The following is a 26,883-nucleotide window of genomic DNA, read 5'->3' as shown; positions in this document are numbered from 1 at the left end:
CAAAATGTAAAGGTTTGAAAAAAATATTTTAGCTGCTTTTATATTACACATTTTAATGATCTCCGAAGTTTCTATTGTTTCAGTTATAACTGTGTGAAGCTTTGCAGACTGTACAGAGATAATAGTACCCAATATCTCTCTATGGTGGTGAAATTATTTTTTCCAGAATTAGGTGTTCATAGAGGGAAGAACGACCTGGTTGCCCCAGGACTGTATCTTATTTTCTGTAGTGACCATGTTATTTTTTGTCCATAAAGCCTATAAATTAAGTTATAAATTGCTCTAGAGGGCAATTTACTTTCTGTAGTTGCTTAGTTATTCAGATTAATCAGGTTTTCAGTGCCTCAAAACAGACATTCCTCTTCGTTTAAGACGGTGTCAGAGATAACTTTCAGTGGCATGTGCCTAGTTACATAAAGTGTCTATATATTTGGCTTAATTTAGAGGTTTTTCAATTGTTTATTCAATATTCTGCTCCTTTCCTTACCCGGTTTTCTTTCCAAGTGTCCCTTGTGGACACTATGTACTGTGCCGTTGCTCAGCATGATTGCATTACTACATTGGCACGAATCAAAATTAGTATTCTAAAGTTAACTCATAATCTTAATTTTCCATCAAGTACTACTCAGTGTACCTGCTTTAACTCGACCATGTTACATCTGTAGACTGTCTGATGAAGCTGAAAAAAAAACAGCATGTGGAGTTTTAGCCTCTTGAAAGCCATTGCCATTGTCATGGCTATGGATTTCAAACAGGAATTCTCTGATAAGTTTTTTTTACACTGTTTCCATTGCTAGTAGCGGAGTGGCAAACACCACCACAGGCAGCATCACCTGCCTGCTCTGTAACAGCCTACGTACCACTTTTGTACTACAATCTATTTATAACATCACACCCCCCTTCTTAAACCACAGGGTGGAGATAGAAAACAATTTGGATTTAAGATAATCAGGGCAAAGTTCATAACCACACTTAAAGATACCTTTCATCAAACCTTACACATCTTATTAATTGTAGTGGGAATCTTTTCTTAGACCAGGGACTTAGAATTTTCGCTCCTAATAGGAGCTGCTTTGAAATCATAACCTGCCTTCAGTTTAGAGCTGTGTGTTTGGTTACTGATGCTGCGAGCTAACTCAAGCCGGTAATTGCTTACCAGAGTATCCAAAAGCCTTTTTGACTGAATGGGCATTTTAGGCACAAGAAAATTGTGCAATAAGTTGTTTGTGTCACTCTGCCTTGTAAAGATGAAGTTCTTTCCAGTTTCATTGCCAAAGTTCTGGCAGGGGGGGAAATTTTTACTTCTTAAATAAATTTTCAGCTTGCTTCCGTATAGAGTATTTCTAAAATTCACTTTTAAAGTATGTCTTCTATGTAAAAATACACAATTTGTATATAAGCTGAGGGACTTGCAGTTTTCACCACAATTTAAGTAACTGACTAATAAATGCTCTGTGGAGTCAGAATGTAATATAAACAGGAAATGAATGGAAGTATAAGCTTTCTTTTTTCAGGTTATTAATGATTTTCAACTGCTACAAATAGAATATGGAGCCCCAAGGAAACTTCCTGCTCGAAATTTACTGGGTTTATTTTGAATTTTAAAATATGCTAGGAAATCCAAGTGGTGCCTTCCCAAGAAGCCTATGGAGAGCAGGATAATTATAGACTGTCTACCAAAGTGCTAATTTTGTCAGTGGAAAAGAGACTCATGTTAACCTGTGTCATTCTTCCTTTCCTTTGACTCTCCAGAAGCTCTTGAGGATAGCTGACTCCAGGATAAGTCCTAAGCTGTGCCTATATAAGTAAAAGTGAAGCAAGCCCCACAGCTTCTAATGTACGCAAGCACAGCAGATTCTTGTCCTGCTGTTAGAGGAGAAACATCATTCCAGTGCTGCGTTATTAGATTGTACTTTTTACCTCTGGTCTTTTCTTGTCATATTTTAATATATTTCAGCTACCTAATATGTAAAAGTTGAATAACTTTCATCTTTAACTTCAGTCTTCCAGGAATTTTTCATATGGGGATCTGTTTCTGTTCCTGCAATCATTTTCCATTAATATTGTCTATGCATTAGCTTGCCCTGGCATAGGCTTTCCTTTTGTTGTTGTTTGTGTGAATATGAGATGGCTCATATGAAGAGGGTGTGGGGTGTCTATATTGACAAGACAATGGAGAATTAAGCTACATAGCTTTGAAGACAAGTGGTAGTTGAGGGATTTGAAGTGTGGCATTTCCTCAAGGATCTCTTGTTTCCCATCTGCTTTGATGCACAGGTGCTGCCTTTTGGCAAGATCAATTCTAATCATAGGGTAGAGTGCCATGAGTCTGACGATGATACTCAGCTATATCACTTACCCCTGTGCTCCAAGTTCTTTCCCTGCCCTGCAGTAATCCTTGACAGAGATCTCCAGATGGGTAAATCAGGGCTGCCATGTCCTCAGCCCTGGGAAAACAGAATGCTCACCAAGGTGTTGATCCGAAACAGCATTCTCTTGTGTGTGCCCACATACGGGGGCATCTCTGTGGACCTGCAGTCAGATTAAGAGTCTTGGCATCATTTTAGAAAGTTTCACTTCTCTGCAAAGACTGGTGTCAGGATGTTAGGAAAATTATTCAGCTTGTTAAGTTGAACAGCTTTTATTGCCAGTGACTTCTTTAAATTTCATTCTGACTTCAGAATAACAAGGAGTCGCCCTCCTGCCCATGAGGCTTTATTACTGCAATTCCCAGAGCAGGGCTTGTAGCAGAGCATTTCTGCGGTGCGCTCAGAAAACAGTAAACTACAAGCTCATCCCTTCAAGTAACTGTGATTGCCTGATTAATGCCAGTCCGGCACTGATTCACTATAGCAGCAATATTGACTTAATTGACACAGTTGTATTCTTTGTGTTGTTTTTAAGCTCAAAGTTATCTTGAAAAATCAGCCTGAGATGTAGCTTTATACCAGCCACCTTTTGTTTCTCAAAGGCAATGGTCATCAGCTGTTTAGTGTGAAATCTTTGTGTTAATATCCTTCTCAGTTATTATTGCTGGTCACCAATACTCCAGTTTTAAGATACGTAAATATAGAAGAAATAACACTGTTTTGAGCACCTGATATACAAATAATTATGCCAGAACTAGCTAGTTAACAAGTAGTTCTATGAGCAGTGTAAATAATGGAGCATGTTTGTGATGGACTCATAGGTACTCTCAAGGGTGCATTCTCAAGTGTTTAATAAGAGAAGAGCCTATGCCGCTGCCTTTTTCTCAGTGGAAACCCTAATAATCTCTGCCTGCTACTTAGCTGCCTGTTTTCATGAAACTTCATATATCTGAGATTTCCACCCCAGTGTGTAGATGGTTGGCATTAGCTAAAAGTTTCAATATTCTTAGCAAAAAAAGAGGCAGGTGAGCAAAACAGAGAGAGCTGATCACGTCAGTCTTGTCTCCTTAGGTAAAAGTGATTGATGCATAATCTCCCATTGCTCTACAAGGGTGTTTTCAGGAAAATAGTTCTTGGCTTCAGATCATTGTATTCAAGAAGAAAAAATGAAAAAAAATTATTGTCCAGACATGCAGCAACAAAGGCACTTCCTTGCAATACAAGTAGCAATAGGGAGCTGAAACAAGTTTGTGGTGGACATCATTCAGGAATGGAAGGCAAAGGAGTTCCTGGAAGTTACAGAAATTGTGTTTATATATTGTACATGGAGTTGTACTAGTACTGGAGCAAGAGGGGATTGTAATTTTATGAGACGGTTTCCAGCATTTTCTTCTTAGGAAGAGGAGAAAACCTCCTGAAAATGTGGTTGTGATACCCACCCAAATGAAAAGAGAATCCTGGATGCAGGAATAGGTAGGAGGGGAAACCGACAAGACAATTTACTACATCAGAATGCGTGTGGGAGAAAAGGAAGGCTACCAAAGTCATGAAAATGTCTCTCTCTGGCTCAGCTTGCCTGTATGATTTCTATGTACACATAGGAATAATCTTACAGGTTCTAATAACAGTGCTGGATTAATGGGTGAACACAGACACATTCGAAGCGTGAAATTGATATATTCTGTTGGTGGGACAGGACAGTAGTCCACTAAGAGTTAGGATTCACTAGAGAACGTCTCAAGGAGTACCAGGGCAAACAGTGGTGGTGGCAAACTTATTTTCAGGTTTTAATACATCTTTAGTTTGCGTTGCGTATACAGTTTTTCATGCAGTAAATCCCATCTGTAAAGCAGATAATTTTCTACTTTTCTTACTTTTTTTTTACTTTTCTTGAGTAATATGCTTCATGCTTATATATACACACACCAGTTAACTCCATTTCTTGCAAAATCGAGAGAAGACCTCTAGGTGTGTCTTCAACTTTCCTAAGCACTTAAGGCAACTAGTTTTCAGGACTTCCTTTAAATAGTTATAAAACTACAATTGCTGTAAAGTTGGAGATGATCACACCAGAGAATGAGCAAACTTTCAGAAGGGAAGTGTACAATTAGCATCCTTTAAAATTTTGTGAGACAGTTGAGTGGGCAGAGGAGAGGCAGGTGTGGCTGGCTGGGGCTGAGTTTCACGTGAGCACAGACTGGCTGGGAGGTGCTTTTTTTCGTGGGGGTCTGGGTGCAGTTTGTGCACATGTCAGGGTGGGAAGAGCCAGGATTCCGGTGGTGAGCTCTGGCCTTTGAGATTTTTATGTATGGACATGTCATACCATGCATACCAAGGCATGTTTTCTATTCAAGAGCTCATTGAACGTCCTGTGTAGCTGTAGGCAGTGACTCAGGACTTCGCCAGCTCCTGAGGACGCAGAGCAGATGGGTAAACTGCTTTTATTTCTGCAAACACTCATATGTCACATACTGCCTTTTTGCATTAGGCAATCTGGAGGAAATGCTGTATAGCTCTGTATTTTTGCACGTAGCCTAGTGAGGCTGGAATGTTTTACTGTAACCTTTGTTCTTACCATAAGGAGAATAAAAATACTTGAATGACATTCAAATACTGTTTGTTTGGGTTGGGTTTTTGTTCTGTCTTGGTGTCTAAGTGTTGAGCAAAATTGCTAAGGCTTAGATTCAGCAAAGTATATTAATGTTAAGAAGATGCAAAAGTGTTGTGGTTCAACAAAGAACTTCGGTATGTGCCTAGTTTTCTTTATAGTGACAGTTTAAAATGTACTGCAGTGTCCTCATGGAGCACTTCATTTATTTTTTATGAACTGTATTTCCTACACAAGCTGGATCTTGTTCTTAAAATGCTTTTGTGTACCAAAACATTTTAAAAGATACTTTCTCCTATAGAAAAATAAAATAGGGAAAGGCCTGACATTTTTTATTTGTGTTCTGTTTGTTTTTAAAGCATTTTTGTGCAATGGAAAGTTTCACAAGCACTTGCAAGAAATTTTTGTTCCCATGGTCATCCGCTACATCGATCTCATGGAATCATCAATTGCCCAGTCCATTCACAGAGGTCTTGAACAAGAGTCATGGCAACCTGTCAAGTAAGTGCTTTCTACAAGATCTGAATAAAGCACCTACCTATAGCGTTCTGTCTAATCAGGTGTTCTCCCTTGTTGTCCTCTAAATATTCTATTTTTTATTGTATTCCTACATTGTTTATTTCTTCACAGGAGCATCACCAACAGTCTTCCTAATGTAGCTCTTCCAAAAGTTCCAAGTTTGCCTCTTAATCTTCCACAAATACCTAGCTTTACTACACCAACCTGGATGACTTCTTTGTATGACTCCACGTGTGTATTCTTCAATAACCTTCTGACTGTATGTCAGCTCTGCATGGCCTTGCTAGTGTTCTGTGCAGCTGTATTTGGATTGCATGGTGTTTATCATCTCTTAGTTGACAATTATTGTTTCTTGGGAGTGAGCCAAGCATGGACTGTTAGTGAGTTGCGCTTTCTAGTGCATTAAAATGTAGCAGTCTTAAACCTGATAACTTACAAAATCAACTCGGCAAAGGTCTGTCATAGTATGAGTGGTGTTTAATACCCTAAGCAGCCTAATGACTCTTCTGAATTAATGAGTCGTGGGGAACCTTTTGGATAATTGGGTTTGGATCGTGGTTTTGTGAAGGGAGGCAGCCCATCATATTTTTGCATGGGTTTGATTAACTCATTGTATATTGGTTCTGAAAATCAGTGATTGCAAATATTGTCATTAGATTAAATATCTATGTCGCAGGGAAATAGTAAAAGGTTAATAAACAACCAGAATAGAAGTACATCCATTTCCTTGTCTGAAAAAATATGTATTTCTTTTTGTTTTCTCCCCAACATTTCAGTGCTCTTTTCTTAAAAAAAAATTAAATAGAGCAGACATGCCCTGTTCTGTGGGAGTATTCCCATATTTACAGGCCAGATTTCTTTGTGAGGATGCATTTATATACGTCAGATAAAAGCTCAAGAAGAACCTTATTTTAGCTAAAATTGTATTAAGAAAGGATGAATGTGAAAGACTTCAGGAACACGCGTTCAAGATGCAAAGCCTGATAATATGATTTGAGGCCAAGTTTTATGACAGAGTTAGATACTCGTAACAAGTTCTCAGATCCATTACTGAATGAGTTGACAGTTTGTGCTCTGCCAAACTTCTGGCACTTGTCTGTTGAGTATTATGATTGTTGTTCTGCTGCTAATTCCCCTAAAAGTTGACAAAACTGCTCTTAGTCCTTGGCTTTGGTACCTTTTGTATATATAATAATGCTAGGTTTCTCCTGATGTGCTTATGCAAGTCATTTCAGCTTTCAATACAAACTAGTTGGTCTTCTGCTACTCAAATTCCTCTCTGTTATTCTCATGCTTTCGAGGGTTACTTTTTTTTTTAAAGAATAGCTTTCAGATTTAAGAGTTGTTATAATCTTAGATGTGGTCTTCTTACAGTCTGTATTATAGCAGCCCCATCCAGTAAAAATAGCTTGTAGGTATTAAAACTTGTGTATTTTGAATATTGAATTTATAATTAATGTATCATAAATATGGATTCTGGTTGGAGGATTGTAGTGGTGGGTCTTTCCTAAATGAAGGCTTTGGTGTACCAAGAAATTCCTAGACTGTATTGTCAAAAAACGTGCAAGTATAGTAAAATTGGCTCATCCCCCTTGCACATCTGGTATCAAGGTTCATGGTGTGTATGGCAAAGTATGCCTAACAATCCTAAACTAGTAAGTGTGGTTTTCAAAGCGTTTGGTGAACACTGAGGTTGACGTGAGCTGTAAGCACTTGCCAGCAGGAGCTGTCACTCTGCTGCTTCTCAAGAGAAGTGGGGATGAGCACTGTCCCCACTGCGATGTGGCTTCTGTAAGGCCATATCCCCTTTCAGCCGCCCCACACAGCATTCGAGAAGAGCTATGCCGAGGTGCTGGCTCCGTTGTAGGCAGCCTCTTCACATTCTTTTTCCCTAAATGTAGAGCTTTGAAGTTGTATTTTATTAAATGTGTATAAATTACCATTCAAGATTGCAGGTAGTATTAAGATACCGTTGTAATACTGTGGAATTCAGGTAGTATTTTAAGAATCAGCTTACCTATGTCCTTCTGAAGAGCCAAGTAACTTCTCAGAGTGGCCATGTATTGTGTTTGTATCCAAAAATACAAGCGAAGGCACTGCAAGCCATTTATTCTTCCTCCCAAGTTGAGGAGTTTCCTCTTTCCTGCTGGTGATGGTATCTCGGTTTCCACAGAGGAAGTCGTTTACTTTCACTGTTACGTAAAAGAAAGGAGGAGCATTTTATTTCCCCCACTGCTCCCATGCCATCCTTTTCAGGAAAAACAAAGCTTCCTCTTTCTAGTTAAATTCTCCAATTGGGAGTAGCCAGGCTCCAATACTTGTTAAGCAAAACCCAGTGTTTCCTGTCAGTTTTCCTGTGATGAACGCCCACCTTAAATGGATTAGAGTGACATATTGCATTGTACATAGAGCCAGCAGAGGCACCTAAATTCAGGACCCCCAGCCCAGCTTTTACAGGTATCATGGGTGGCTCCTTCTCTCCACTGACACCCCCAAGTCCTTCTCTCCCAGTCCGCTCTGCTCCCTCCTCCCAGCCACACAGCTGATGCTTTCAGAAGAAGATGACTACGTGTGACACTGTGCTGTGCTGGACTTCTCTCTTTCTCTTTAAAAGTGGTGATTTTGGCCAATTAATCATTATCAATTTGAATTACACAATGAAGAATCTACAGGGAAAAAGAATGAGAAAAAGCAGTCTGTGACCCAACCGAGTTATAGTTAAATGTTTACCAAGAACGCCGAGTCCTGCGTCTATTTTTTCTGCAATCAGAAGAGATTTCATTTTCTCCAAACTTTACTAATGTTCATGTTCATGCTCTTATGTTCATGTTTAAGTCCATTCATATTCAGCAGAGCTGTTATGTGCCTATCTAAGAAGTATTGCTGAAAAGCAAGAGGTGAAAATGTATTCACAGTTAGGCATTTCTTTCTGTGCTTTATTGATGAAAACAGATTTTCCCCTCTTTCATGTAAAAGTTGCTGCAATTCTTTTGAACATTACTAGAGAAGATTGTTTGTATTTTTTAATTAACTGTAGCTTTTTTTATTCCTTGTTCATATATTTTGGAGCAGTAAATGTATGCTGCTTACAACAGCACTTAGGAAGATTGTTACCTCATTTTCAGTTGTTTTGGCGTAACCTTTTATTATTGGCATTGGAAAGGGAGATATGAAAAGGGGAAAGTGTTATGAGCAGTAGTCTGTTTGTCTTGATTAGTCTCAGGAGAGGACAACTCAGAGGACACCTTGGCTAGACATGCAGAGCACTGTGGATTACTGTTCCATTTGGCTGAAGACAACATCCTTAAAGAGCAAAAAAGTTTGAACATTCTGTAAAAGCTTCTAATCAGCCAGAATGAGGGTGTTTTTTTCCTTGCTTAATCATTAATTCAAATGTACTATTTTAAATTGCATTTTTGTTCCATTTCATGTTTTAAATTTAATTTCTCTGAACCTTTTCTGAACCTGGCTTTTAAGTTAGATTTGTGGGTGATTTTAGATGTTTATGGTTTAAAATACATTTTTTTATTTTCAGTGCAGACATGACATAGATTCACTGACCAAAAGTATTGTAGATAGAGACCTGAGGTTGTCTGTTGCTATCTGGTGCTGGTCTAGAACATCAGGTTTAGCAAAACTCAAGGCTGGGGCAACATGGAATAAGATACATGCCTGCAGGAGAATAGTCCTGTCTTGTCTTCCAGCCAAAACAGGTAACATCAAAGGAACTGTGTCAGCTATATTTTTTCCAGCTGTGGCTCAGCTATAATGAGGGACAAGGGGGACCACCTGGAGCAGTCGCGATGCTCTGATTGTGATATGAAAGACTTTGGCCTGAATGTGTATGAGCTCTCATGCTGCACCTCTCTGTGTGTCTGTGCATGCTGAATAAGTCAGGAGGCGACATTTCAGTGCTGTTTTAGAGGGATTGCATCTGCAGTGCCACATACGTTCCTGCTGTAGTGCTTGCCTACAGCAAAGTGGAAAGAGGCCATGGTTTGCGTTTTTAATCGTAGAATCATAGAATAGTTTGGGTTGGAAGGGACCTTTAAAGGTCATCTAGTCCAACTTCCCCTAAAATGAGTAGGGACATCTTCAACTAGATCAGGTGGCTCAGAGCCCCATCCAACCTGACCTTGAATGTTTCCAGGGATGGGGCATCTACCACCTCTCTGGGAAACCTGTACCAGGGTTTCACCACCCTCATTGTAAAAAATTCCTTCCTTATACCTAGTCTAAATCTACCCTCTTTCAGTTTAAAGCCATTACCCCTTGCCTTATCACAACAGGCCCTGCTAAAAAGTTTGTCCCCACTTTTCCTGTAGGCCCCCTTTAAGTACTGAAAAGCTGCATTAAGGTCTCCCCGGAGCCTTCTCTTCTCCAGGCTGAACAACCCCAACTCTCTCAGCCTGCCCTCGTTAGGAAGGGTGCTCCATCCCTCTGCTCATTTTTGTGACCCTCCTCTGGACCTGCTCCAACAGGTCCATGTCTTTCCTGTGCTGAGGGCTCCAGAGCTGGACACAGTACTCCAGGTGGGGTCTCCTGAGTGTAGAGTAGAGGGGCAGAATCACCTCCCTTCACCTGCTGGCCACACTTCTTTTGATGCAGCCTAGGATACAGTTGGCCGCCTGGGCTGCAAGTGCACATTGCAGCTCATGTCCAGCTTTTCATCCACAGTACCCCCAAGTCCTTCTCGGCAGGGCTGCTTTCAACCCTTTCATCCCCCAGCCTGTATTGATACCAGGGGTTGCCCTGACCCAGGTGCAGGTGCAGGACCCTGCACTTGGTCTTGTTGAACCTCATGAGGTTCAACATGGGCACATGTCCCTCCGAATGGCATCCCCTCCCTCAGGCATGTCAACCACACCTGGTGGTTAGTGGATACCATAGCTGTGCTCCTTCTGAGAGGGTGATGAACACCGATTGAACTCACCTCTTGGGGTGGTAGGGTGACTACACCCTTTCTGCACTCCCTTCCACACCAGCTGCCACACCAGGCCCTGGCTGACGCCCCACGCTCTGTTGGCCACATTCCTGGTCATTCACCCTCCCCAGGCTGCTTTTTGTAGACACGGAGGTGGTCACGGTTGCTCTGGCAATGCCCCAGCCTCCTCAGCACCTCCCGCAAGAGCTGCCGGTTCCTGGCTGGCTGGCCACTGCCCTGGCATACCCTCGCTTCAGGAGAACCCTTTGTGTGCCAAGATCTGCCACTGTGGGTCAGGCCAGCTCTGGAGCAGCTCCCCTTGGTGACTGACAGCTAGTTTCCATTACACCGTGTTTAAATCTCCCACCATTGCTCTGGCAATGCCCAGGCCTCATCAGCGTGGATGGGTATTTAAAAGTATAGCCATAAAACTGATGGAATAGTGAAATTTAGATGATCTGCTTTCTGTAGAATAAGATTTTTTGAATATAGCCAGTTCCTATTGAGCATCCAGGAAGTCAAGTGTATATTGTGGGCCAAATTTCTTTTCTTTCAAAAATACTAACATGCAGGAAGAAAGAAGAATCAAGAAACATGCTTTGGTTGCTTGATCCTCAGGTTGCCTCACTCTTGAACAAGTAGGGGGAACAGTGAGGTAACTCTGTCCCTAGTATCTTTGAGTTCTGCTCCATCCACCCCCCTCATCTGCTCATGGAAAATAGAGAGATGGGGCAAATGCCATTGACTATAACTTGAAAATCCTTTTCTGTTGAAGAAATTCTCGGTTGATTTTCTAAGCACCGAATATACATCTTGAGACGGCATAAAGGAATTAAAGCTGGAGCACAGAAGCTGGAGATTCACAAAGCACACAGAGCTGGTGCCCTGTTTTGTAAACAGTCCCCACAAAACACTCATGGGTAGTAACTCAGTAATAACCTTGAAAAAGGATAAATGCAGTCATTTATAAAATCACCATCATTGCCCTTGGTAAATTCTACAAAAAATGGAAGCCATCTGAATTTAAATCTTGTGGTTGATTGAGAATGTCCTTAGATATTTAATATTTCTTCTATATTTTCGTATCTCAAGCCACCCTATGGAGTTTGACATCTAGGCAAGAAAGACATGTTCCGTGTCTACTCTGGAGCCACGTGTGTGCTGATCTTGCAGCCAGTGTGTGTTATTAGTGGACTGTTTGACTAATTGCTACCGCTTAGGTAGCTGGCAAGCCTAGTGGGAGGGTGCCTTTCCAGCTGTCAGTGGATAAGTGAATTGCTTAGGAGACTGTATGCAGCGCTTAAGTTTAATATTTGCAGGGTCTTGGAGAAACGTTATGTCTTGGACCTTTTTTTGCAGTGTTCAGTATGATGCAAAGTATAAAGCCATAAAATAATGTAGATTAAAATGGACCTCTGGAGACGCCTGGTTCAATCTCACAGTCAAAGTGTGACCAAATACAAAGTTAAATTGCTGTTTAAAAAAAAAAAGAAAAATTATATTTGTCTCTTCTAATCATTGGAAACCTTCTCTTACTGCCATGACCTGATTAAAAACGGTGGACAACTAGATAGTACCTTTTGCGCAGCAAAACAGTGGAGTTTGTGCTTAATTTCAAAAGTATAGATAACTGTATTGAATATAATTTTTTAAAAAAGAGTACCAGTTCAGTTTCCTGGTAGAGCAATATTATTCCATTCATTAGATTGAAGTAGCTTTACCATACACGTTCAAATAAAAACTGTTCAATAGCCAAGAACGTGCCCCATCCCTTCGCAAAAAAATGGTTCTGCAATTATGGATGTAGATTCAAATGCTTTGCTGGTTTGATTTGAATGCAGGAATTCCTCCTGCTGCCAGGAGGAGGTAAAAACTATGTTTGGCTCTTCATGTTACACTTTGTGAAGTGACATAGCCAGCTCCTAGTAGGGAAAGCAAATCCATAGATGGTACAATCACTTCAGGTTGTTGAGGGATGTGCTGACAATTAATACCATTTCTAATGCTTTTACTGAATAAAGACCAGAAAAAATCCTAAATAAAACAAGTATCTGGTACAAATAGAAGTAAAAAATTGATTGAAATCACAGGTTTCTGCTGTATTTAACAAACAAATCCAATGATTGCGTCTGGATGTGTGAACTAGGAGAAAATAGTTGATGTTGTAGAAGTTTATTTTCCTTCCCCATCTTACTAGTATAATATGTTAGCCAAATTCAAATATCATTGAACAAAGCTGAATAAAAAATTGAAGAATCGGACCTCAAAATGATATGAAAAGAGAATGAATGAATTAGTGTTTCTCGCAGAATGAATTAGTGTTTCATGAACCTGTGTCTATTGTTACATTTATTATAATTGTGAAACTTTATTTGGTAGTATAATGAATCCAAATTAAGTGGCTACCGGGGAGTGAACGTGCATAAGAATACGTTGATGTTATTGAGAGCACATTAGTCCTGCTGAGTCCTAAAGAATTTCATTTGGAATTCCATTAGGCAAAAAAGAAAAAACTATGGAACAATAAAATATGGTTAAATTGTGTAATCTGATGATGAAAAATGGTAGTTCTGTTTCTTGAGAAAGTATGTTTTGTTGTCTAGAAAAAATGTGTTCTTGTCAACTGTAATATACATACTGAGGTTGTCCCCATTTCTGTCCCTATGTAATTTTTCTTCTTTTACCCCAGTTATCTCAAAAATTTACTAAGTCACTTTTGAATCAAATATTGTGTATAACGTAGCATCTACAGCTTCACTCACTGCCAGTACACAGGAGATGCAATGAAATCTTCAATATTTGGTTATCACATAACTTAAGAAACAGTCTGTCAGGATTATAAACTTTTTAAGGAGTGTTGGTGGTTTGTTTTTTCTTTTTCTTAATTAACCTTAGCGCTGTATAAAAGTGCTTCCTATTCAGGTCTAACCTAACAGGTGACGTCCCTATGCAAGTTGTAATCTTAGCAGTCCCGTGGGCCTTTTTCCTGTTTCTGCTGTTTTCTTTCAGGAGCATGATACAATGTAAAATTAACAATTACTATTTAAAATAAGTGGGAGAAATATGCGTGATATCAAAAAGGCCAGCCTGAAACTGTGGGATATCCTCCTATGCGTAGTGAAGACATCAAAGCGTGCACCATTTAAAACCAAAGCCAAAGTCAGGGTTGGTTGGTCAGAGACAACCTTTTCCTTAGGCAGACACCACTGCTCCCAGCCTGTCACCCGCTGCCCAGCCCTTGCTGGCTGCCCCCTTTGCCTGGCCCAGCAGCCCCTTTCGCCACTGAGATGGTGTTGCAGAAGACAGCAATGGCTCTTAAGTCATGGTAGCCTTAAGGGTGGGTCTGGAAGGTGGTGGGGTGCTGTGAGACCGAATCAGTGCTCCTCTTCCATCCGTGCTGCCTCTTCGGAGCCCTGAACATGAGCTGTGCTTTGCTTCACTTCACCACCCCCTGTCTCGGTTAACCTGGTGTGAACCGGTGGTGGTGCAGCTGTCTGAGGGGTGCATTAGATGGTCACATGTTAGAGGTCCTTTGTTTGTTTTTTTTTTCCTATGACCCTGCTCTGTCCTGAGCACACTCAGCTCTCACTGACTTCTTCTATGAGAGATGGGGTCACTTTGATATTTTTGTTCTTTTGTCATGAAGCAGAAGAAAGAAAATGGCAGTAGTGACATATTTAGACTATTTAAAACTTTTTCAGTCTGAATTGAGACTGTCAGACAGAGTTTTTGTTGCTTGTGTCACTTGACATCCTGGAATGCCATGCTGAGTAGCATTATGGCTCCTTAAACAGTAACCCAGGCATTGCAATGCAGCGCATCATGGAAGTGTAATTAATCCACAATGACAGTGGAAGTGTAACTGTAGTTACTCCTAAGATCAGCTTTAAATTGTTGTGTCTTATCAGAAGCAAATCCCTTTAAATGTAACGTTCAGTTCAGGGTGGAAGAACTTTAAAATCACATGGAGAATCTGAGACTACATAGAGCTATACTGATCCCCTGTTTGTTTGTGCACAGCTTTCTTTAAATAGTTCTTCTTCTCTTTTTTCCACCGGTATCTGATGTTATTCCCTCAGTTAGACTTAATGAGTTTTTATCAAGGGACTATTTGTCTGGGTGTCTCTTTTACAATATTACTACTAGCGTCCTCATTTCTTTGGTAGGCTTATCTACCAGAGTTATGAAGGCACGAAAACATTGGTGCAAAGTCTTCACTGTTTTGAAAAGGTCCTTACTAATTAATAATGCCTTTACCTTTTATTTTTCCTGTCTTGATCTGAAATATGACCTACTTCATTTTCCATGTTCCCCATCATTCCATCTACCTCCCTAGCCTGTCATATTTCTCAGCTAACAGATGAGAAAACTTTACTTTTTTCACCCTAATGGGAATTATTTTAAATTTTCCATGACCATTTTTACATTCTTGGAATAAGAGTGTCAGTGCTATGAGATACAGTGATGTGAAGGAGGAAGATGGTGTGATAAGGAAATTGTACTACCTTAGATAATTCTGCGGCAACTGGGATAGACATCCATACATTTATCTTCTGTTTCTTGGGGGCTTTGTTTTGTTTTGTTTCTTATAGAAATGGCTCAGCTACATCAGAAGATCTTTTTTGGAAACTGGATGCTCTGCAGATGTTTGTTTTTGATCTTCACTGGCCAGAACCAGAATTTGCCCACCATTTAGAGCAGAGACTCAAACTCATGGCCACTGACATGATAGAAGCCTGCGTTAAAAGGTACAGTTGAAATGATCAATTAAATATTGGGAGACATTTGAAAATTAACATAGGAATGGCCATACTGGCTCGCAGAGGTACATCTGTACCAAAGTCCTGTTTCCTGCCGTGGTCAGCAGCAGACGAATAGGGAAAGGTCATAGGAATCAGGGCAACTGTAACGCGATCATGACTTGTATGTATTTCCCAGCATCTGCCAATCGTCAATTTGGCAACATCTAGGAAATACCAAGGAGAATTTCTACCTATGTTGTGCCTTGGAAGTCGATAAACCAAATCTCTTCTATTCCATATTTGTGTCAAATATTAGCAAATGTCAGAATTCTACTAAAAGAAATCCTTTTTCTTTTTGTACATTTCTCTTCTACATTACTATATTATTCTTTATTTTCACTTCATAATACTACTTAATTTGTCATTATTTTAGAGTACTGTCTGTAAGAAATATATTACAAACTAAAGACTGTACAGCATTTCTGCATTTATACAATAAACAAAAGAGGACTATCTGTAAGTCATCCAACTGCAACTAAGTTTCATGTCACTAAGCTTCTGGCAATTATAGAAAATACAGCGTTGTTTTATTCTTGAGATTTATCTTATAAGTATATTCTTTTAAATTAAGCATATGTGATCTAAAAAAATCTCTGCCATAGCTTTCAGTACGTATCATTGAGTTTAGAAGAAATATCTGTATATCTAGAAAATTGACAGGGATCTCCTGTTAGGTGCTTCAGAAGGCGTGATCCCACATACAGAGAAAGCTTAGTCGGGATACATTAAAATATTGATTTTAAAAAAAAATACATAGAAGAATGGGGAAAAATAAAGAAAGCTTGTAGACAAATTAATAGTGTCAATCAGAAAATATACAGCATTGATAAGGAAGACTAAAGAAACAGAGCCTTTAAGATCCAGTAAGATTAAATCTGATAATATAATATTTTATTATTTTCTGTTAAAAATGTTAGGAAGAAGGAGAAGCTCAGGTTTAGTATATGAACCTATTGCTAGAGCTACAGTGATGAAATCCTGACATCTTTGCTGCTTGCTTTTCTAGAGAATAAGAAGATTCTGGTGGCATGAAGGTTTAATTAATATTACAGAATGATCCTATTGTCAATACATAAAATGTATTAATATTTTAGAGTTATTGCATAACATACTAGTGTTAATACACTAAGTATGTTTTAGTGTGGTCAAAGATACTGCACGTCAGGTAACAAAGTAAATAAATTATATCCATAGGATGGACTGTATTAGACAGTAGCAAGTCAGAAAAGAATGATAGAACTATTCCATTATAACCCTTATTGTGATACTAATATGATCTGTAAGACTTATTAAAATGGAAATACGATGCTTCTGTTCCCATCTTCTTAAAATATTGTGACAATTTTTGGTATTCACATCTAAAAATAAGGTTGGCAATAAAAAATTACTTTTATATTTATATATTCTGAATTATTATAATTTATTTCAGTGACATTGCTCCTTATTTACACTGGTGTGAGAAGAAAATAGGCTTTTTGTATTGTGTATCTCCTGATACATCTTACTTTTCAATATAAATATTAATATTTGCTTAATAAAAACCCTCCTTTTCTTCAATAAAATTATCTTTTCTATTAAAGCCAGAAGAGGCTTTTTTTTAATTATATTTCTTAGAAGCAAGTATTTGGTACTATAAACCGCATTTTAACATAGAAGTGCTGGAAAAGATGGGGTATTTTCATTGCTTTAAAATGTTTTTAGTTATCATACAAGGAAGCGTACTGTTATCTAGTAGGCAAGAAAGTAATACTTTTGTTATTCGACTGAATTACCTGAAGTAGTGCAGAACCTTGAGATTACCACCAATGCAATTGTTTATTATTGAATGGGTAGACATTCTACGCTTACAGATTTTTATTTCAAAGATGTTCTCACATCTTTGTACGTTGTTGTACACATGTTGTACGTTGTTACTCCAACATGTTTAGTAAGGTTTATACATTTGTACACTGGTTGTTAGAATTATCAGAGAGACTCATATAATGAATTGTGTTTTATAAATAGAACAAGAATTGCATTTGAACTCAAGCTGCAAAAGACAAACAAATCAACGGACTTGCGTATCCCTTCTTCTCTGTGTACAATGTTTAATGTCTTAGTTGATGCTAAAAAACAGACGGCTAAACTCTGCATCCTGGATGGGGGGCAAGAGGTAAGTGGAATTTTGTATGTTTAATTTGTGTGTTCGGATAATCTGAAACATCTCGCACTGCAGACGGTCCTTAGTAGATTAATTTCAAAGTAGCTGAAGTGTGTCACGTAGCTCTGTTTGTACAGGAGCATGCATAGACTGCTCCCTAGAAGCATCATGCAGGACACAACCCCTCATCTTCCACCAGAGAAGACACAGAGTGCTTCTGTAATTTATTTGCTTTGACCTGTGAGTCTGCTGAGCGTTCAGAGGATTTCTTGACTCACAGCCCCGCCAGGAATTTCTCTTGGGTTGCAGCAGAGAAACAGCCCACTTCAGGACTCTTTTGTATTAGTAAAATAGAACCAAAACATTGTCCTTTGCAGCCAGGTTTTAAACCAGTAAGGTTTGTTTTTAAATGGCTCATATACCCATCGTTCATGCCTGTATACATGCTGAAAATAGAGGAAAGAAATAATCAGGTAATTTAATGGGATTTTTTATTTGGTCTCCAAGGACAGGGACCATTTTGGCAGTAGTCTGCTGCCAGGATGTAGGTGTTCCACAATGGAGCACTGATGTGCCTTTAAATGATATTTAGACTTCACTGACTACTGTCCTTCCCATGTTGTCACTCTCGGCAGGAATAATCTGTGAAGTGAAAAAGGGCATACTATGTAGACTGGTGAGATCGCCAGAATAAAATTAAAACTGTTCTTGCTGTCCTAATGCATTAGCAGTGTAATTTTGTTTGGTTTTGTTTTGTACAGAGAGTAAAAACATCTGTCAGAATTTGGCAACAAAAAAAGGATGTCTGCTTTGGGCATTTTCAGTTACATTATTTGGTCATATTGTTTCTGTTGATTTTTCCATTTCTGTACCATGTTCTTCATTTTATTAATTCATCTTTTTAAGTTAGCGTATTCGATGTAACTGTCTTTTTTTTTTTTTTTTCCAATTCAATGAGACATTCATCATTTTCCTGTTCTACCTTGTCACCTTTATTTTTCCTTTTGGTTTTCCGTGATATGAACCAGTTTGCTAGTCAATGGGTAAGTGCCTTTTCCTTGTTTTTTAACCTACATTTTTCTTATTCACAGTCACTTTTTATTTTAAAAAGTAATATTGCTTTCCTTGTTAATTTGTTAGCCTAGCCATCGGAATTCCTTTACAGCCTGACTTGCTACAGGCTGATCATCAGCTTCTCAATTCTTCTTTCTTTGTTCATCCTCTTAAGGTGGTTCCAGATGACGTCACTCTTCTGCTTTTCAGACCTGGTGTCTTGTCTTACCGGGTCACAAAGTTATGGACTCTTTCACCTCTCAGTGAGGCAAAAGAGCAACAAACAACTTGTTTCAGGCTCATCAGAAGTAAACAACAACCAGCAACTCTTTGCCCTAGACTGATGCTGACATTTCATCTTTTACTTACTGTCCGAGCAGTAATCTGCAAATACACACATGCATGCCCTTCTCTGGGGACAGACAATACCAGTACCTCTGTAAAGACCTGTAGACAAATGTTATAGCCTCATTCTCCACAGTCACACTGTTCCCTCACCTGCTCTGGACGATACCTCCTGCATTGTCAGCCAGTCCCCCTCAGAGCCAAAGCTGAGCATTCACAGTTACCTTTTGGACGACAGACCCTCACCAGATTCTCTTTGAAGTCTTCCCGTTCTCTAGATTTTCAAGGTCTGTCATGCACTCTTCACAACACCAAAACAGAAAATCAGCCCTTGTTCCCTACTAGGTCTTCCTGTGCTTCTTTTCAGTGCAAGAGTTTGATAATATAGCATACCTGTGATGAAATGCATACTTCTTTCAAAGTTCCCCAGTTAATCTTCATCCCAATTCATCTAATAAACCAAAAGAACCCCAAATTTTTCATGTATCAGAAATTATCAGATAATGTGGAAACCTCATTCTTTCTCATAAACTTTGAATTATTGTCTATCAGTTTTTTCCACTCCCAAGGCTCTTTTCGAAGATTAAGAAGAAAATGGCTTTTCAGTTGCTTGTAGCTGATATCATAGTAGTCTGAAACGCTTCAAGATTTGTTGGGTGAGATGCTTCTGGAATCTGCCCATCTGTCAAATCAGACAGGAGAGCATCTCGTAACATAAACAGTTGCATCTCTGACTCCTCTATAGGAGCTCTGGCATTTCAAATAACTCCTACTTGCCACTTGGTCTTGAAACTTTTTCCATATTACCTTTCCCTTGTCCTCTTTCACCTTCATTTTAGTCTCAAACATGGTCTGCTATGCCAGTCAAGAAAATAATTACATAAGGCTGGAGTTAAAATTTTTTTAAAGGGTTGTTCGTTCATCTAAAACTCAACACTGAATATCTATCTGACAGTTTCTAGAACTTATTTTGCAAGTGATGGAAGGTGTTATTTAATTAGGTGGTTAGACTCAAACATCTCCTTGAATACAGCATGCTCTTTTCATTCCCTATACAGAGCTATAAGCAGTCGTGTATCTTGTTCAAGTAGAGTCAGATGCCAAAGTTTTCACCCTGAGTTGTCAGTTAGGAGGGAATTCTTATTTATCATGTAATTAGCGCATTCTGGTCATGGTTAGCAATTGTAGCGCCTTGAGTTTAGGATTTAAATTTGATTGAGTCCCCTGGTTTTCCTGTGTTACTTCATGCACTGCTCACCAGTCTCCCAGATGTCTTCCAGTTAAGTCTACGCTCACGAAGAGTGGCTAAGTCTGCCATTCAGGAGGGCTCCCTCCGCTTTTTGCCTTCTGGAGATCGTCTTAAAGCTTTAGAGAAGCACAGCATGATTTGGTTACGGGCATGATCAGTACATTGTGTTTAAAGAGAGCTCGGCTGGCTGGATGCCTTTGGCATTGGTTGGCAGTTGCCTTAGGAGGGTTTGAGAAGCAGCTTCAGGGGAGGATTACCTTATCTAAGACTAACTGTTGGTGCCCGCAGCCTGCTTCATGGACAACCACAGTGGCAATTCATGGACTACAGGGGAAAGGTATAGCAAGACAGCTAAGTAACATACCAGTTGTTGCTATTTCTCAACAGTTGCCTGTCTGACATATTACTTTCAGTGTTTGTAATCTTGGGTAGTTGTACAGTGAACAGTGTCCCATTTCTTTCTTTCCTGAACCAGAAGCCAACAGGTGCTGCTCCCTTACAGTCCATGGATCCCAAGTTAAATGAATAGCAACAGTAAGGGAAGCCTTTTCTGTCACACAACGTTCAATCCAGAGATTTTTTTGGCCTTTGTTATATGTGATAAATAGTTTCAAACCTATGAACTTAGAACTTTGTGGTCTAGATGCTGCAGTATTCTGCCAACATTCACCACCTTTTTGAGTATGATAGGTAAGAATCACACAGGAAATGTTCCTAGAGGCAAGAATCAAATAGAAAATATTTCTGGGGCCACTTAGGTTGACAAGTCATTAGATCGGAGCAGGAGCTTACATCTAAGCCACAGCTTATTTGTTGTTTTGTGTAAATGGGTAGCATGAACAGAGTAAATGCCAAAGGACTATTCTGGTGGGTGCTTCATAGCAGAATGTATCTAGAAGTTATTTTAGTTGTTTCAGAATTCCAGCCTCACCATACCCTATCATGCTTACAAAAAAGAGATGCCCTTTTCAATTTGGGGAAAAGTGAGTGCCGTTTCAGTGGAATGTGTCGCAGCCAGTGCTGTGTATATCTATAAAAAAAATTAAGGAAAAGGGGGCTTTAGTTTGGTGAGCTTTGTTTCTGAGGCTGTTTTGGTTCATAAAATTAAAGGAGGAGACTCATTTAACTGTATAAGTAGTAGAAGATTATAGCCGATTTGATAATAAAAAGTGCAAAGACAATTTAATATACATGTAATATTGTTATATGTCGGCAGTAGCAGTTTCAGTTCAGATGATCCTGTGCAATTTGTTTTCACAGCCATCTAGCCTTAAAACAAACAAAGGAAAACTAGCTTGAAAATCTTTTAAACAAAACCAAAACCAAAAAATTTCTTAGTAGTTAAACAAACCACCTCCAGTATTGGGTCACAGTGAGGTAGAATAGAAAAGAAAATTGAATATATTGTAGAATTGAGCAAGTTACAGTTCTCAGCTCATCACCACAGGACTTAGGAACAAACTCCTCTGTTCCCCAAAAGCACGAGTGTCAAAAGGCGCTAAAAGACTTCGTCTCCTTCCAAATGCTACTAGGAGCAGAGAGCCACATCTGGAAGACCAGCTGGGTTGTCCTCAAAAGACAGTCCTATTTGGTTACATCCCCTACACCGCTAAGCATTGTTTTCCCCTTGTACCTCCTACAGTTGAAGCTGTATTTCATATTTTACTGGGAGTTACTCTAGGGCAGCTGGAAAGGCAGAGCCCCCTTCAGGGACTTTGGGATGATGCTGAAAGATTCTACAACGTGTATTCAAAGAATGTAGCTGTAGGAGCTGACTTTGCTAGATTCAGACTCCACGTGGATTGTGATCACATCAGCCAGGAGAGGAATGTAAAGGCACAACGATCCATAACCGTGTTTGGAAAAAGGGTGAGGATTTGTCTGCTCTGACTGAGCAATCTTAGCAGAAGTAGAAAAGCTGCCATCCTACAGGTGCTGATTTCTGGATGGTGCATACAACCTTGTCAGCTCATATGATTTTATCATGAATTCTGCAACATTTGCCATCTTCTTAAAGCCTCTGTCCTGGAGTCAAATAATCCTTCACGAGGATCTGAAGTTTTGTTTTGTTGGGGGTGCCTGTTTTGGTGGAAGTTGGCATTGGGGAGGAGTGGGTTAAAAATTAATGATCTCATAGTTTGCAAAATAAATCTTGAAAAAAAGGAAATTAAGTTCAGGTTACAAACATTCAGAAATTATTTCTAAACAAATGTCATGATTTTGGACGCTTGTTGTGATTTTTGAATAATTTCATTTAGTTCTTGTTTTTCTTGGTCACACAGTGAAGTTAGTGGTTATATTCCATTCCCACAAAATTATATTTGCCTTATATGTGAGGGGGAAAAAAAAAAGAAAATAAAAAAGAAAAAATATAGGAACTGATCCTAGAATATGCATAGATCCATTTATTTAATGTGGTGTGGAGATAAAGTTGCAGACACCTTATGGGAGGCACGACTGTGATTTTTCATGGATGATAGGAATATGTATAGTTTTGTCATGCATTATGGGACAATAATCAGTTATTGTTTTCAGAGAGTGAGAAATCATTGTCTTCTGAACACTGTAAGCAACAGATGTCAGATGGTTTGGGGTGATTGAAGTCCTTAGCAGATCAAGAGAATATTGCATGGGTCAAGACATTAATATGATTAGAATAAAATATATCTGAAATTATGGAAAATTCTTTGATGTATTTCTAATACATTCTTTCACTCTTTCGAGATATATGGTGATGTTTGCCTGAAACATGTATTCACATTTTCGAAGTGGTTTTAAACTTTAAAACAAATTAAAACCAAAAATTAACGCGCTTGGTGTTGGTACCTTGAAAAGATTCATGCGTGTGGACAAACACATCTCATAGTTTTATCCTCTCTTAATTTAAATGCAAGTTCGGTAGGTGCGCTGGTTAGAAAATCATTCCTAAATATATTTAGCAGATCAGATTTAATGTTTTGGTTTGTATGGCAACTCTGAGACAGATGAAAAATAGCCTTTAAAAACTTACAACTCTGAAAACTATTCAGCTGGCAGCTGCTAAGTTAGGCTAATGTTTATACTGACCTCAGTACTTTTACTCCAAGCATTATGCTGTTAGCTGTTCCAAGGAGCCTTGAACTATGAAGATAGGGTTAGTCTTTACAAGTCACATTTTCTGTGAAGTGGCTATTGGGGACAATCTTTGCTGTCAGATAAATGTTTCTAAAGGAAGAATTACTGTTTAAATTGATGTGCCTCCTTGACAGAATGGGATCCCTAGTTCCTGTTAATTTCAGGAGGGAAGTCTGTAGTATTATCTAAAAAGTCTTTCAGATTTGTTTTTAAAGCATTTACTTAAAGGCACCTTCTTTATGAAAAAGCGAAAGAAAAAGGCTATGGAGAATGAAGTCTGGTTTATTATGCCTTTTATGGCCTATTAATTTGTTACCACCTATTCTGCTTTGTTGATGAAATTTTAATTTTGCCCTTGCTTGAGCATATTGTAAGATTTGTATAAACTGCAGCTCACTGTGCTAACAGAAAGGCTCTTTTAGAATGAACAATTGGAGCTCATTCTATTTCTAGAGGACATTTAAAATAACTTATGAATGAGAGTTGTCAGACATGAAATGCTGTATTAATTAAATCTTATTCTGGTCTTTTTGCTTCTCCAGCTAAACCAACCCTTTAGAAAAAAAAATACATGGCCACCTTAATTATATAGGAGAAGACAAAAAGTATCCTTCACATTCCTTCGCCTGAATAAGAATAAGAACTCAATTCATCTAAATAATAACCCCATTAGCTGCTTAACTCAACAGTGTACATGGGAAAATTTTCAACACAGAATGTAAGAAAGTGTTGATTGGGTGGATCGTTTTCAAGGGTTTGTTCTTCTGATGTTCAAAATGATAATTTTAAGTAAATCTGATCTGGCAGGGTTATCAGCTTTGTACCATTTATGACTTATGACAAAAGTGTGTGTTCATATACATGCTAATGCTTCTTTATCTTTTGAAATACAGCAACAATACCATTCAAAAATAGATGACTTGATTGAAGAAACTGTTAAAGAAATTATTTCCCTTCTTGTTTCAAAGGTAAAACTATTTAGATTTTAATTTATAACAAAGCTGAAAATGTATCTCTAATTATTGAACTTTTGAAATGTCTTTAAATATCACGGTTTTTTTATAGACAGTGAGACTGGGGGGGAGGGACAACAGCATGATTTGTAAAAAACAGTCGTGGAAATAATATTGAATTTACAAAATTAAATTTTATAACCTATCAGGTAAACAATTTCCGTGCAACCTGCTAATCAGATAAGTTTCTCTCCTGTATTTCTGTTAAACGTAAGAACTGCTAGCAGCTAGTAGAACTGGCAGGACTTGATTATGTCAATATTATTTTAAGTAATAGCATGTTTTATTTTTTGTTTAATTTTTCACATCAAAACATTCTTCCTATCACTAAGTAGTGTTTAAATTTTGTATTTGGAGATGGGCAACATCCAGAGTGTCGGTATAATTTTTTAATGAGATTTTGTTCCACAAACCATTTAATTGAAAAATATTTTATAAGTTGTTATTTCTTGAAATTGACTTTGAAGGGGTTTATATTTAAAAAGAAAGTAGGTTTTGACATGATATAGGGACTTGGAGAATAAGTGAAGAAAACTTAAACAATGCCTTGTGTTACTGTAGCATCGCTACTCCAGTAAAAATCTTAAGTGCTTGATATAGAAGTTTTCAGTCCCTAATTGTTTGAAGGTCGCAGCAAATAATGACAGAAAAGAAAGATTTTGTTAAGACGTTTTGTTATCTGTGCATTGCAAACTACCCAGAAACACCTGATTTTCAAAGTAAGAGAAATAAGCCATACGTTTACAATTTGTCAGTTAGTGATAAAAAATAAGACTCTGGTCATACTTCCATCATTCCTTCGTTTTCACTTGTCACAGCTTCCTGGCAGGGGCCGGGGGGGAGCAGGAATCTCCTTTCAGATTGGCACGCACCATGCTTCCACAGGAGTTGAAGAGGAAGGCTTTGTAGAATCGTAGAAGTTTAGGCAAAATATTTCCACTTACTGATAAATGTGTGGAAACCACACATTTTTTTTTCTCTACACTAAAGTTTTGATGTAAACTTAACTACACATGGTTCAACTCCACAGTTTCGAGTTTTACTTGCTGCCTGTCATCACTCCAAACTAACCTGTCAGTTTATGGTTTTGTGTTATTAAAGAGAAAGAGGAAGAAAGGGGAGTTTAATCAGAGCAAATCATGCTATTAAAAGTTAAACCTTTTTATTATTTATTTTTTCTAATATCTGAGATTATAGAAGAAGGAAGAAAATGGTCATATTGCTCCTGGATATATGTACAAGAAATTCTACATACAACTGCTGTCAATACAGAGGGATTTGCATTGTTAGTTATCACATATACTGTTACCAGAGGTTGAAATCTCTGAACAAAATCTGGAAGCAAATATTCTGTCACTGGCTGATCATTAAAAGCTTAACCAGCCTCTCCTCACTTGGGATGTGAAATGCCAATGACATCCTGATTGCTGCTGTTTCAAGGCAGAAAGCCTCTGAGGGCACAGAGGAAGGCTGATGCTTCACTGTTGGTTTTGGCCAGGAAAAATGCACATCAATGTGCATGATATCCGTTTGTGTTCACTTTTTCCGTTTAATATATTTTCATTATTTTTTAGCCTTTGCCTCTGTATTATTGCCTTTGCATTCCAGTGGAATAAGTGTTTCAATCATTGTTTTTAGCTGCAAATCATCTATGAAAATAAAGAGAGTACTTTCACTTTGGTGAGACTTTACTTGGTAGAGCTTATAGTGTGCATTTTGTACGCAAGACTTGCCAAGTTAAAGCATTTAACAAATCACAGGAATAGCACAAAACAGTGAAACAAAGCACAGTGTGTCTCAGGGTAACCAATTCAGAGAATGTGAGGTATATGCAGAAATGCTCTTAGGGCTTCACACGTCCATACACTGAGATCTCAGAAAACAAGCTTCCAGCTTCATAACGAAGCCTTTTGTTTAAATGGACATCCTTGACACTGCAATGTTTTGCTTTCTGTTCTTTTGTGTCCCACTCGCTTGTTGGCACTGTGGACACCATGTTGTTTAGGAGATCAGCCACTGCCGTGGCGGATCTTTGCACAGTAAGATTGAACACCCTTCTGCAGAAGAAATCCTTGCCAGTCAGATAAAATGAGTTGAAGTATGAACAGCAGCTTCTCACAGGCATGCAACGGCAAAGCAGAAGGCTGGTATTTGGTCTAATAAAAGGACTGTAATTATCCTGTGCATGGGGTGCAGAAACAACTGCCACTCTCTCTCGTGATGTGGTTTTATTCCTTGATCGGCACCTACGTACTGGTGTCTTAATTAATCACTGTAAATATGACAGGTTAGATTGATAAATGACAAATGTAGGTTTGCACTTGCTCCTGCTCCTTGAACTGTTAAGAGCAGGGCTTATTGTAAAGTGATGATCTCAGTTCCTCTGGAGGTGACACTGTTGTGACACTGTTACAGTGCCCATTAACAGCATGCCAGATGGAATTTTGTTCTGTCCTCACACTCATAAAATGATATTCGTGGTTGTGGGAATGACTGTGTTGGGAGCAAGGGATGACTTTTAAAACAATCTTTATATAAACTGGAAAGCAATTCATATGTGTAAAATAAATGTGCACGAATACAACGGCTGGCAGATATTTTATGTTACATACCATTAGTTACTTGGGCAACATAACATCACAGAGGGATTTGAGAAGGGGATTTGTTTGTTTTAAGGTTAATTTGGAGGAGTTTAAACATTAAGGCTATATTTAATGCAATTAATAAGATGTATTTTTAGTCAGAAG

General features: G+C 38.6%; 1 protein-coding gene across 8 annotated transcripts in view; it reads left to right on the top strand.

The window, feature by feature from the left end:
- CADPS2 (calcium dependent secretion activator 2) overlaps positions 1-26,883 on the top strand; it is a 320,439-nt gene that overhangs the window by 259,868 nt on the left and 33,688 nt on the right. For 2 of the 8 annotated variants that reach the window (XM_063323277.1, XM_063323275.1), the window contains 6 exons: positions 5,337-5,478; positions 5,608-5,727; positions 15,013-15,168; positions 17,227-17,374; positions 18,391-18,405; positions 24,017-24,091. In XM_063323277.1, the coding sequence (XP_063179347.1) occupies positions 5,337-5,478; positions 5,608-5,727; positions 15,013-15,168; positions 17,227-17,374; positions 18,391-18,405; positions 24,017-24,091 (656 nt within the window). The remainder of the gene's footprint in view (positions 1-5,336; positions 5,479-5,607; positions 5,728-15,012; positions 15,169-17,226; positions 17,375-18,390; positions 18,406-24,016; positions 24,092-26,883) is intronic. The other 6 variants (XM_063323280.1, XM_063323278.1, XM_063323282.1 and 3 more) reach the window with 3 other exon arrangements.

This window comes from Chroicocephalus ridibundus, chromosome 1 (assembly GCF_963924245.1).
Source record: "Chroicocephalus ridibundus chromosome 1, bChrRid1.1, whole genome shotgun sequence".
Lineage (NCBI taxonomy): Eukaryota > Metazoa > Chordata > Aves > Charadriiformes > Laridae > Chroicocephalus > Chroicocephalus ridibundus.
Note: the sequence above shows the minus strand (reverse complement) of the source record. Positions and strands in the feature narration are given on the sequence as shown.